The sequence below is a fragment of the Xiphophorus hellerii genome, chromosome 4 (assembly GCF_003331165.1).
Source record: "Xiphophorus hellerii strain 12219 chromosome 4, Xiphophorus_hellerii-4.1, whole genome shotgun sequence".
In the NCBI taxonomy this organism is placed as follows: domain Eukaryota; kingdom Metazoa; phylum Chordata; class Actinopteri; order Cyprinodontiformes; family Poeciliidae; genus Xiphophorus; species Xiphophorus hellerii.
In genome coordinates this window covers 25103202-25116531 of record NC_045675.1, presented here as the reverse complement: position 1 = coordinate 25116531, position 13330 = coordinate 25103202, and the positions used below count along the sequence as shown (strand labels likewise).

Genomic DNA, 13330 nt, shown 5'->3' with positions numbered 1-13330 from the left:
AGAAAAAAAAAAAAAACACTCAAATAAAAGATTTATTCAGTTCAGAAAAAAAATCCCACATTAACATATGAAGTTTTGTTTTTACCTTTAAATTACTGGTACCACAGTTAGCGGTACCACAAACTCCTGCTTAAAATGTTAATAAAGGATTTTCACAGAGTTCCCAAGTCTTTAAAATAACCGTTGGATGCTATTTTTATGCACACCAGCTGTTTGGGAGTGATATCAGGACAAAAGTTGTGGAGTTTCCCAAACTGCATTTGGACTTTAGCTGGACAACCTCAAAATATGGTGGAGGATGTGTGATGCTTTGGGTCCATGCAGTGGACTCTTTAAAATGACAGGACATTTTACTAGTCCTTCAGCCAAAGGGAACTGTGGTGCTGATTATTTTATTTGCAATATTCCTTTTTTTTTGTTTGTTTTCCCCACAGAACAAAGGAACTACAACTGAAGGCTGGATTTTGGGAAAATGTTTTTCAATGAAATATTATTTATTGGTTCATACCAAAAAATTATTTTTGCCCTTTTATAGATCTTTAATGTTAATTTTTTAAAAGTTACAGTAAATATTATTCATTAATATGTGGCACTGGATTGCGAATGTTTGTCGAACACCTGGAAAAGAACATCTCTAGCGTTGCATCGTATGTTAGCGTCACACTGCATCAGCTGTGTACTGTATGTTGTTCGGATGTTCAAAACTGCGAACCAAAATGTGTTTTTTAATATTTAAATGAGTTCTAATTCATATAATATACAGCCTAAATCAAAAATTAACAATTTAAACATTTGGAAAGATCATTAACAGAACTGCTTTAAGTTGTTGAAAAACTTAAATAATCCAGTTTACCTTTTTGTCTTTGGGAGAGAGAACAGTTTTGTACGACATCTTATTGAGGAGAGTTTTGTTCCTGTTGTTCACCGCAGAAAACAGAGACTCCAGGGATACCAGCAACGCAAACCTCCTGAAACAGAAACTTATAAAGCAAAAGAAATCTGAACCAACAGAAATACTTCTTATTTCTCCTATAAGAAGGAGAAATTGTCACAGAAAGGAAAAACAAGCATGCGTAGACATTGTATTTTTTTTTTTTTTTTTTACCAGAAGCAACATGCAGACACAGAAGGGAAGCCTGCTCACCAAGTTGACATCCAAAACCAGAGCCGATTGAGGCTGTGTGAGACCCAAATTCCAGTGCACATTATTTCTGAAATAAATAGGCATAATTAAACCGTGGAGACAAAGTATGACTCACTCGTTTGGTGTGACAGATGTGTGTGGAGTACAGCAGACTCAGCAGTCAGAGAGGAGCTTCCATCTGTCATTTATTTATCGATTGGTTTGAAGACACGCAGCAGAAATGAGTCATCGAGCAAGAGTAAATTACATATGTTAACTTAAATATCAATGACATTTTTCCTCAGTATATTACTTGAACCTCAAGCAAATAAAAAGCTGCAATTTTGTAAATTAAAAGAAAATTTTCTCAGGTTTTGTTTTTAATATATTTGAGGTTTCGTCAATAATTTATGTGAAATGGCCCTTTATCTGAAGCAGCTTAGCTTGCAAGATGCCTTGTCCTGGCTCTGTTTCAAATCCACAATGGGTACGTCAACAATATCAACATAAGGAAACTGTAAAATAATGCAAGAAGGCTATAAAAATGCAAAAATGAAATCGATTTTAAGACTGTCAGATTTTTTTTTACAACTGAAATTAGAGTCTGGAAAACCCAAGCATAGAAAATAAATGAATAAACATTAACAACAACACAAAAACATACACAAAACTATTCTCGAAAAACCATAATGACACAAATGAAAAAAACAACAACAACCCAGAAAAGCACAAAACAATAACATTAAAATGACTACCATATTTTGTCTGCTTGGATATCACCTTATCCCTGCCCTGCTGTTCGCCGCCCAGACATTGCTGACTGGTTATATAAAGGTTACAAAATAACCAAGCAAAAAAATAATAATTTTAAAAAGTTGCTGAAAATATTCACAAAAAAGACACAAACTGCATGACACAAATCAAGAACAGGGAGAGACGATATCTAAAAGAGAAATAAATAAAAATAAAACTTAAAAATACCCCAAAAGTACAATAAGTACTAATCAACCTGCAAATATTAACAAAAATAACAGCAAACAGGAAGAAAGACATTCTGGAAACAATCACAGGCGAGTGACACGTGCCAAAAAAAAAAAAACTCACAACACACAAAACAAGCACAAAGAGAAACGTAAATCCTCCAAATAATCCCAGACAGTCAAGACAAGTAATCCATCAGTGTTTGTGTCCACATATCAGTCCCAGTCATCCCCACCGTGTTATGATGCCGTTCATCTCTTGGACCTTGTCAGCATTCAGAGGGAACAAGCTCTGCCACAGGGGGCAATTATGTTCACTGAAAATTAGCATTCAACCTGCACCAGTGACATTATGCGAGTATCTGTCTCAGCGTGAGGCACGCAGGGTAATCAATATCTATTAGTCGTCCCATCTGAAGAATTAGATTTCACCAGTGGATCAACCTGCCTCCATCACCCCCTCCCCTCCACCTCGCCTCCCCGACTCCACGTCAAACATTGGAAGATGACTGGACATGTCATGCGCTGATGTCGGCCGCCTAATGAAAGAGATCATGTTCAGCTCAAACAACTATGGGAGGCAACCCGATCCCCCCCCCCCCCGGGGCAGAGGGGAGCTGTTCTGGAAAGAGGCCAGCAGGTGTCAGGGTCGCACCAGGGGAGCCAGGAAAAGAAACAACCAAAAAGAAAAAAAAAACACAAAATGAAACAAACAAAAACCAAATAAAAACTGTAAAAGTCAGGGATATGAAGCCCAGAGAGCTTTTGCTTTTCAGGTTTTATTTGAATTTGTACAGAGATAAACAGGAGAATGGTGTGTTTGTGTCAGAAAGCAAGAGTCGATTCTTCTTTTGAACGAGTTCAGAAACAAGAAAAAAAAAAAAGGAGGAGTTTGTAGTTTACATACTTGGAACAGTGTTCGTATAAAAAGCGCTTCAGGTGAAAACAAAAAAGGTTTTGGTTCAGTTTGCTGAGACAGACAAATTCAACAGAAAGCAAGAATGAGAAACATTCTTAAACAGATGCATCATTGTTTTGCTGCGTCTTCGTCCTTTTAGCTTGTTGCAGAACATTTCTTTACAGTCTGAAGTGAAAACCTGAAGGGGTCGCTGCGGTAAGTGCTCGTTACTACGTGCTGCGTTTGTGACACGCAACGACGAATTGGAGGAGGGAGTCTTGGTGTTTGGAAATGTCGTCCGTTTAAAGTGCTTCATGACAAACACAGTGTACAAACCCAAGATAAATTACAAATACATGTAAAAACATATTCAAAGATGCAACAAAATCTAACAAATGAGCTTTTAACTTAATGTCATAATAAATACAAGCATTGCACATTGTCACATGACGTGTATATATATATATATATATATATATATTTGTATGTATATAATGTATTTTTCTCTTCAGAGTAGTGAAAGAGCAGACAGTTTCCATTCGTTCCTTGGTTTGAGCTCTGCAGCTTCGGATCAGCAGTCCTCCGGTTCGCAGCGTGAAGTTCACGTTTCCTCTTTAACACAAGAGTCCGGTTCTTAGGAGGAGAGGCCGCGGCCCAGTCCGTCTCCTCCGGAGCCTTGATGGATTCTCTCAGAGGTATATCCACAGAGCAGCAGCAGCAGGAGGAGGTCGAGGAGCAGTCCCGGAGTTACAGGTGGGAGAGGTGAACACATGAAGGCTCTCGAGGCCGGATCTTTGAGTGTGTGTGAGTGTGTGTGCGATTCCTCGGGCTGCTGGGGTGCGGTGGCACTAAGGGGGCAGCAGGGGCGGCTTGAAGGTGCAGGCTCCGGTGCACTGGCGGGGAGTGAGCAGCTTGCAGGAGAAATGGTGAAGGGCGTCGTGAGCTTCTGGGGGGGAAGGAGTCCATCGGTGAGGACATGAAGGCGAGAACAACAACAAAAGTTCGATTAGTGACCAGATCTATTTTAATTCTGACATTTTAAACGAGGGGTGTACAAAGTGTGGCCCCGGGGGACCATTTGTGGCCCTCTGAATAATGAGGGCCACAATGATGGCAGAATCGCTGGCAGAATGATGCACACCTGACTGACCAGAACAGGAGGTTGAAAAATTGCAGCAAATGCGTTTGAAGAAAGAGCAACACACAACCCGTTTCTGTTGACAAATGACCGGGAAATTTCAGAAGTTATAAAAAATAAAATATGTCCACTTTGTTTCTTCCATTAAAGCAAACCATGTTCAGTTTATCTCTTGAGCATTTAAAAGTAAAAAAGAAAAAAAGAACGATAAAACATAAAATTTGTGTTTAACTTTTTCATTAAATCTTAAATTGAAGTACTTTCAACTCGTCTCATACGACAAAACGTTACAACACCTCTAGAAAACATCTGTGTATGGAGTGGAAGTCTAATCTTTCGATATATATATATTAGGACAAATAAACCTAAACCAGGGTCTGGATTTGACTCCTGGCCTTAAACACTTTACAAACAGAAGCTGTCCTACACAGAAATATTACGTTTGTTTTTAATATCACATGTCTGAGTGGTGAAATGACAGCATCCCCAACAACTGTCCTTCATCTGTTCTGCTCCTCAGCTAAGAAGAAAAGCTGAAAACTGCAGGAAGATGGTGAGTTTCCTCACATCTGCATCATACTGCTACTTGCTTTAGCTGAAAACTTTGCCATTTTAAAAGGAACAATTTAATTTATGTTTGAACTTTAACTGGACCGCTCTTAACGCAGGAATACATTTTGATCTTAACCGTTCCACTGGCGCTCTAGTGTCCTGCTGGAGTCTTCTGCAGCTGTTAGCCGATTTTCCTCCAGAGAATAAAAGAAATCGGTAAAAAAACGGATTTTTCTTATGCTTTGGCTGTTCTGCCTCTCTTGGTTAAGAATGAAGCTTCATACTTTCGGGTAAATAATGGTAGCAGTGTGGAAAAATAAGGAAGGTGTAGTAGAGTTATGCAAATGGCCACAATGAAATCCACGATGATTAACACTTTTCAACCAACTTGCTCTTGATTACTTTTTTTTATTTTATTTTATTGAGACTTGTTGGGTTTTCCTGTCTGTGGACATAAGAGTTGTAATGTTTTAGCAGCTTAAAGAGTTTTTCCACCCGTTTTTCAGAAACGACGTCGCCTGGCAACTTATAACGTCAGGCTCCAAATAACGTCCAAGTGTCATTCATTGGTTTTTGTCACATACTAGGGTTTTTATAACAGACTTTTTCACTCCTAGTTTCTTTCATTACCAATGTTGTTTAGCGATTTTGCAAAGTAACCACCTGAACCCTGCAAACACAGAAATTTTTACCATTAAACAATTATTCTTTTAAACTTGAGCCTTCAGATTCTTTCTTTAGTCGCCCAGTTTCTTCTTTTTCTTAGACAAAGAATAACAAACTTTTACTGCCACCATTATTTGTCTACATGCATGATTGTCTAATGGCCCCTGGCGTCTATAATTGTATTTAAATACCAACAACTCAGGGATGGAGGGACATCCAATAGCCTGAAGCTTCACAATTCATGAACAGGAGTCTGTAGATGTTGTCATAGTTGCTGTGATATTGATCAACGCGACATTTCTCCCCTTCCTCTTTTATTTTAGTATCGTTTCCCAATCTTTTGGGATTTTCTTTTTTTTTCCCCCTGCAGCTTTGAAGTTTGATCGTTGAGCCCGAAACCATGATTCGACCGCCACAGAAATGTCATCAGAAATTTTAAAACTCATTTGCATTTTAAAGAAAATCTACTAAGAAGAAGCTGAATTGTTTTTGGAAACATTCTGGTCACAGGCGATATTAAGAAAGCCAACTCTTGCAGAACTGGCTTTCCCCCATCTCCTTTCACTGGGTTTTCCTGATAGCATAACTGCGAACATCAACATTCAGGGAGATATTTGTCGTTTCAGCTACTGTTGGGGGAAAGTAGCAGATTTATTTATTTTATCCAGTTTAGCTGCGGGTCCAAATAGAAGTGGTTTGAGATATTTTCTGTCCTGCTGAGCACCAACAAGCCTCTCTGGTGAAAATAAAAAAAAAGAAGCATTTTTGACAAAAAAATATTTTTTTGGAAATCTGCTCCAAAAGTTTCTAAAAAGAAAGAAAGAACAACTCTGAGTTTTAGGGCTCAATATTTTTCTGATTGAAAAGAAAAATTGGGTCGATTTTATCTAACTAGTTGTGAGTGTCTTGGACTTGTGTGAAAATCTGATAAAATTTTAGATTTTTTTATTAAGGAAAATTAGAAATTATATTTTTTTAAAAATAGAAAAGTTTGTTCCTCTTGTCAGCATGAGTCTCAACAAAGATCCTGAAGCTCTGCTGTTGCCTGAACCATCTACCAAACCCGTCATAAAGTTCATCTTTCCAGCTGAGCAGTTGTTATTGAGAGAAAACAGGGTTTGTTTTTCCCCTATTATGAGATGATTGTGATTTCACAAAAAAATATCATTTTACTCCATCCAGTTTCATCATTCAGCATCACCACCATCACACACAGCAGTGTTTTAGTTGGCTGGATTTCATGAAACATTTGCTGCTTATTAGCTTTTGGTGGAGAAACGGCACTTCTTTTCTTTAAATATAATTATAACTAAATAACATGTAAGTAAATATATTACCCAAAGAGAAACAAAAATTACAATTGATATAATGAAAAGGGAAAAATTTTAGCCAAGTAGTACAAACTTTGAAGCAAATGTCACCAAAGATGTAACAGAATAGGAGCTGATTAGCATTTCCATGCATCTAATGAAACAGTGGGAAGTAGAGCTGACTCTCCACTGGGAGCCGGAACAGCAGAGCAGAAGAAGAAGAAGAAGAAGAGATAAGGTGATGGAATCAGAAAAGCACCGGAAATAAGAGGAGAAATCTGTCATAATTGATTGTTTTGTATGTTCATTTAATGACAGCTGCCACACTTACTATTACATACAAAATTGTCACATTTCGTTTAATTTGGTTTATAAATTGCACATTGTTTTTGCATATTTTCCCCTTGCAGAAACACATTTTGAAGGAAAATGAATGATAAACTGATTAGCTAAGCTCAGGTCAGATCTCAGAAATACAATTTCCTGTCAAATAAACAAAACAATCACTCTAAACAACTGATGGGTTAATTTTACTAAGTCAGATTATCTTTCTTTGAGTCATTTTTTTTTTCTCATCACTCACAGTAAAAATACTTTCCAGCCGTTATAAAACAAAGGAAGGAATATTGTGGCCAACGGTGCTTTCCACCACTGTGAGCACCGACTGGAGACAGGCGTGAAAAATGACTAACTCTTCCTTACAGTAAATACTGACCACCGATGAAAGGAGAGGCTGACTGAAAAATAATAATAATAATAACAAAAAGTAGCACTTGCATATATTTTTTGAGTTTGTGGGTAAAATGTGAATATTGTTTTCTCCCTGTGGGCCAGATCAAATGTACCTTTTAGCTTCTGCTGTATTGCATAACGTGCCTTTCTCTCTTGGTCCAACTCGCTGCACAAAGTGTCTATTAAAATAAATAAATAAATAAATAAAATAAGGATTACTGAGGAAAGTAAAAAAATAAAAATGAAATAAAATCGTGAGCATTATGTGGAGGAGTAGTAATGTGTGCCGTTTGCCCCGTGGTATTTAGAGTGACCCCTCTGTGTACTTGAACCCTGTATTTAAACGACTGTAACGTTAAACCAATCCTTTAACGGGTGGCATTAGTTGATGTCTACTGCATGTAACCGATACAGAGCTACATAATGGTATGTCTATTCAATTTTCCAGAGCATGATTTAGGAGAAAATAACATTTGCAAGCAAAACAATGTGGTTTCAGTTTTCACCTCTGGATGTCCGTTAATCCCCTCAACCATGGGACGAAATATTAAATAAACGTGGAGCTTTACAGGAAAAAAAACTAAACAACTCAACTTCATGTGTTGATATTTCAAATATGCAAGTGTCACTTTTTTCCTTTTATGAGCATGAGAAGCCAGCTGGATTAACAAACAGGAGTTATGTTGCTTTAACTGAAAGGAGGACCGATCTGAGTCTGCTTGCCAGAGCAGCAGAAAGAGACCCACCTCGAACAATCTGCAGCTGCTGGACCATTTCCTCTCTGTAGGACAGCTCACGCTTCATTTGGTCCTGGAAATTATCTGAGGAGAACAAGGAACCTCATCGTATGGATAGACTTGTTCTGCGTCTTGTTTTATTTTGTTTTTTTTCTAACGACTCTTAGCTCGCTGAATACACTCACTTTTTGCCTCTCATACCTTTCAGATGCTGAAATTCTCTCTCCAGCTTCTTCCTCAGCTCCACTTGCTCCACCAGCTGCTTCTGCAGCTCCTCTGGAAAGAGACATTAGCATCAAGACGGATGATCCCATCGCATCTCCACTAATACAGTTAAAAACACACACACACACACACACGCCTGATCAAATTCACATCCTATATTTTTTTCTACTCATAAGGATCTGTTGCAGCCCCTGCAGTAAAGCGACTTCAGGTGTGTCTCTATCCTTGATAACAACCATTGCCCCCCCACCCCTCTCTCTCTCTCTCCCTCTCTCTCTCGCAGGCTGCCGCAGTAATTGCCATGCGTTGCCTGGAGGTGGAGACGATAATAACGGAGTCCCAGGGTTTTTCCAAGCGTTGTAAAATAATTAGCTGCCGCGCCTCGGGGTTATGGCTCTGTTCGTTAAAATATTAATAGCCTCTAAACGATTTCCCCTTACAATAATAAGTCAAAACTCCTACATCTCGTGATTAAGTGGTTAACAACTATGGAAACACTGTAGGCCCATAAAATGCAAATTCGCGTTCGGGAGACTCGGGCGCGTGCGTCTTTAGCGGCTTCGTTTCAAATCAAGAGGAAATCTGTGTGTTAATTTTATTCACACGCGCCTTGGATTTGTTTAAATCGCCAAGGGCCCCCAGTTTCGCTTCGTAAATGTAAACGATCAAAAATAAAAACAAGGAAATAAGATCGCCCCCTTCCCCCCGATCAAATTGTTGCTACATTGTGAATTATTGCGGATAATGTGTTAAACTTTCAGAGTTTGAGGCTTAAAGCGCTTCCTACCTTTGGCCATGTTCTCCAGATCTCTCTCATGGACGCTGATGTCGATGCGTAAAGCTCCATCACCTGCAAATAAATCATTAAAAATAAATCACATAAATTTAAAACGATGTCTTTATTTTTTTTAAAATGCATCTCATGATTTCAAGCTTTTAGTTTTAAGCAATGAATCGTATTTTATCGGGAAATACACAAGAGGATGCTTTAAAAACCTTGTCTGTCCTTCTGCTCTGGATAGGACGCTGAACCGCGCTGCGTTTGTGTCTCGGTCATGTGATGGACGCCTGGACATAAACAGGGGGACAATCGTCTTGGCTTAAAAGGCTGCTCAAAATGTGGTCGAATAAACAGCCGGTAATGAATTGGATCAATAATTGTACCGCTGGCTCTGCTGGACTGCTTGGAGCCGTAGGAAGGAGGTTCGTTCAGGAGGAGCACCGGGCCGTCCTTTTCATGTGGGTACACCTGCAAAACAGAGAGCAATTACACGCTATTTGCGGCGGTTCTTCACATAATTGCAGCCATTCAAAAAAAAAAAAAGAAAAGAAAAAAATTGAAGCTCTGTTTTAAAAATAAATTTATAATTAAAGCCTTTTATTTAAAATGATGACTATTAAGTGTTGGCCTATTTTTTAACCTGTGATCTATAATTGACCAGGTTCGTTGAAATAATAAAGAAAATTTTTGTAGTTTTTTTTATATTTAAATATATTTAAATAATAATAATAACAGTCCTGCTGCCTTGCTCAAGAGCAAGTCATTTTAACTCTGTTTTATAAAGTACAAAGGCCAATTGCCTTTGATTAAGTCTGTGCTGGTCACCATTTCCGTCATATTTACCCCTGCTGCTTCAGTCCAACTTTCCCTCCGGGGATCATTAAAGCTTCATTTCATCTAATCTCACCTCATGGAGAGGGGAGCCGTTGCGCATCTGTCGGTCCTCATCCGACGAGCCCTGCGGTGATGCCCCAGCTGCCCCGGGGCTGGAGGAGCCGTCGGGCCGCTCCTGGCCCTCCTCAGGAACAGAACAGACCCGTTCGAGCGCGACGGACCCTTGCAAGTCCCTACCGGGGGAGATCAGGACCGACTCCTCTTCCTCCGGACCCCGGTTGGACTCTACGTCCACGTCCGGGTCGTCGTCTTCGTCGTCCACCACGCTGTCCCTATCCGGAGAAGCCGACCTGTAGCTGGAGCTCTCGCTGATGAAATCAGGGGACAGGTAGCCCGGGCGCGCGCCGAACCCGTCCCGGTTGCCGTAGAGTTTGGCGATGGTCTCCGCGTCTTTCACCACGGGCCTGAAGGCCGAGATGTAGCTGATCTTCCTCTGGGAGGCCTCGTCCCCGGACTTGTCCTCGTCGTTCCTGGTGGAGGAGGACTGGGAGCTGGGACTGCGCTCGTGGTGGGGGTGCGGGTTTGTGTCTTTGGGTGTGTTTGCGCCCCGGTCGTTTTGGTCAGATAGGTCCAACTCAGCTTGCCGGACGCCCGGCCGCTCTGCCGGAGGCTTGGGCGGGGAGCCCGGATAGGGCGGCATGGGCAGCCCACCGGCTGCGGGCCAGAACATGGGGAAAGCTGGGTAGAGGGAGTCCTTTGCGCCGGGCCAAAACACCCCGGGAACACTGGGCTTGCTGCCGTCAGTCACCCCGTCGCTCTTTTTCTGACACAGCCCGTAGCTGGGGAAGCCATACGGGTGGGGAGGGAACAGGGGTGTGGGGATCTTCTGGAGCATACCGAAGCTCTTGCTGGGCACCGGGATGACGGGGTAGCTCCGCGCGCCGCCAGCCAAGCTCAAGTTATTGCTTCCCTGCTCCTCGTCGCACCGTAAAGTTTTGTGAGGGATCTCAGGGGAGCTAGTTGGAGCCAAGCTGGACGAGGCCTGCGATTTCAGCGACGAGGACATCCCCGACCCGCTCATGGGCAGAGTCCTTTTCCTGCTCCCCCCGTTGAACATGGCCTTAACGTCCTCCCACGCGTGGTTTATATCCTCAGACGGCTTCTTTTCCGTCAATTTCAGGTGCCGTCTCCACGAATTGAAGTTGGCCGCGTCCGGCTGCAGGTACTTAGACTCCGGGGTGCGGTGGGAGTGAAAGATAAACTTATTCGGGGAGAAATACATGTTGCAAAAGCTGCATTTGATGCACTTCGCCCTGGAGCTGTTGTATCTGGCGGGGATGAAGCTGCCTCTGCAGCCCCACGCGCACTCGTGCGACACGTCAAAGGCGAAATTCTCCGGCAGCTTCGGGGGGCTGTGCGCCCCCAGGAACGACTTGCAGAGCCGCTCGGCCTCCCGTTTGGTGATCATGCCGCAGCGCCTGGACGAGATGGGCATAGCCCCGGCGCGCCGCAGGAGCTCCAGCTGGACGGGCGTGCACTGCACGCAGGTGATGCCCAGAGCCACGCGGCGGTTGTGGATCTCGTTGTAGCTGTAGTTCTTCAGCAGGGTGTTGGAAATCTGTGCCAGGCAGAGTCTCTCTTTCCCATCTATGACTAGACACACGATGGGCACCCCGTACAGGGAGGTTTCACTCACTTGGTTCGGTTTGAGGGAGTTTGGGCCGGAAAAGCTCTGAGCGTCCTGCTTCAAACTCGGGGAGGAGCTGGCGTCTCGTCCCGCGTCTCCAAGATGTCCGGGCATCGACTCCATCCCTGGAAGCCTGACGGTCAAACACAAAGTGCTGAAATTTAGCTTAGGGTGGTGTGTACAACCATTTTTTTTATAGGTATATATATATATATATATATATATATATATATATATATATATATATATAAAGCATTAAATGTAATTATGTCAACTATTTAATCATAACTATTTTTTTGTGCTAATTTAAATCTAAATAAGTAATCAATATGCAAATAAAAACACTAATAATCCCATTAATACGAAATATTTATCATTATAAAAAAATAATAATAAATAACAATAATAATAATAATAATAATAATAATAGTTTCTGAAAAATTTTATAACTGCAAAAGTGAAATCAATCTGAGCCCTTCTGCGCGTCCGGCCTTCTCTACCGGATTTCTTTTTCTTTTTTTTTTTTTTTTTGGGTGACCTCCTGCGTGGAAGGAGGACCTCTCTTGCTCCCCTTATCTTCAAATCGGCTCAGCACTTACGGAGCAGCTACTTAAGAGTCACATAAGATCCTTACACACGGAAAAGGACAGAAGGAGAATGCAGCCTGAGCTGCGCCAATGCGCTTAGCGGAGAGGAAAAGAGCAACTGTAAGCTGCTTTTCTGGTAATTACACGGATCCAAGCGTGCGTCCCCGCATTGTTAATAAAAGACCAGCCCTATATATAATTAAAGCTTCAGTGCAGATTAGCCTCAGACAGTGGCCGGGAATTAGGTTGGAGCGGGCCTCTCTCACGTTCACCTGCGCCTACTGACTGCGTAATGTAGGCCGCGGAGATCTGGCATGCAGGTTTTTCATTAAAGTTTAATGGCTGAGTAACAGTTTTCAGAATCAAAGATGCACGCATGCTCCAAACTCGATTCGTGCTTGAGATAGCAGCAAAGACGCATGTAGACATTGATATATTTTTTTAGTTAATTTAAATAAATAAATAAATAAATAAATAAGCCGACGTACCTTTCTCTCCCGAAAAGACACTCCAGCGATGATCAGAGTGGGGGGGGGAAATAAAACAATAAAACTAAAAATGACAAGGAGATGAAATTTCAGGATTAATGTGTCCGGACAGAAACGACGATTAAAAACAAGAGGACAAAACACCGCAGAGTGTGAACTTTATATCAGTTGGCCGACATGCGAGAAGAAGCAGCAGCGGCGGCGGCGCACAGGACCTCCATCCTGTTGGAGCTCAGGGAGGTGAATGGCGTGTAGACAGGAAGCACATGGCACCTCTCTCCTCCTCCTCTCTCCTCCTCCTCTCTCCTCTTCCTCCTCTCCCTGCTGTCATGCTGATGTGTAATAGCTCTCCCTCTCTGCCTCCCCTCCTCTGACGCACACATAAACACACGCCGAGCTGCACAACACTTTGGATAATTCACAATTTTTGACTCGCAAAGACGATAGAGAGACGATTCCCAATTAAGCCCCCGCTGACCCCATATTGGGAGAAATTTGGCCTCGAGATTATCGTTAATTCCTGCTAGTTCGAGTCGAATAACAAAAGCGAATTAGAAGACAATTGATCAGAAATGTACAGCATTTACGGAGA

At 41.8% G+C, this 13330-nt stretch overlaps 1 protein-coding gene across 3 annotated transcripts; it reads right to left on the bottom strand.

Moving 5' to 3' along the window:
- Positions 1–2862: 2862 nt before the first annotated feature.
- skor1a (SKI family transcriptional corepressor 1a) lies at positions 2863–13021 on the bottom strand. 3 transcript variants are annotated; one of them, XM_032559712.1, is made up of 8 exons: positions 12739–13020; positions 10050–11796; positions 9526–9610; positions 9358–9429; positions 9149–9211; positions 8338–8412; positions 8146–8220; positions 2863–3947 (listed from the first exon to the last, which is right to left on the bottom strand). In XM_032559712.1, the coding sequence occupies exons 2-8, from the start codon at positions 11784–11786 to the stop codon at positions 3850–3852; spliced, it is 2205 nt and encodes a 734-aa protein (XP_032415603.1). In that variant the 5' UTR covers positions 11787–11796; positions 12739–13020; the 3' UTR covers positions 2863–3849. The 3 variants fall into 3 exon arrangements, 2 of the variants coding, with proteins under 2 accessions (XP_032415603.1, XP_032415604.1); XM_032559713.1 differs by having other exon boundaries at positions 2863–3944; XR_004338865.1 differs by having other exon boundaries at positions 3933–3947; positions 8322–8412; positions 12739–13021.
- Between the last annotated feature and the right edge of the window lie 309 nt (positions 13022–13330).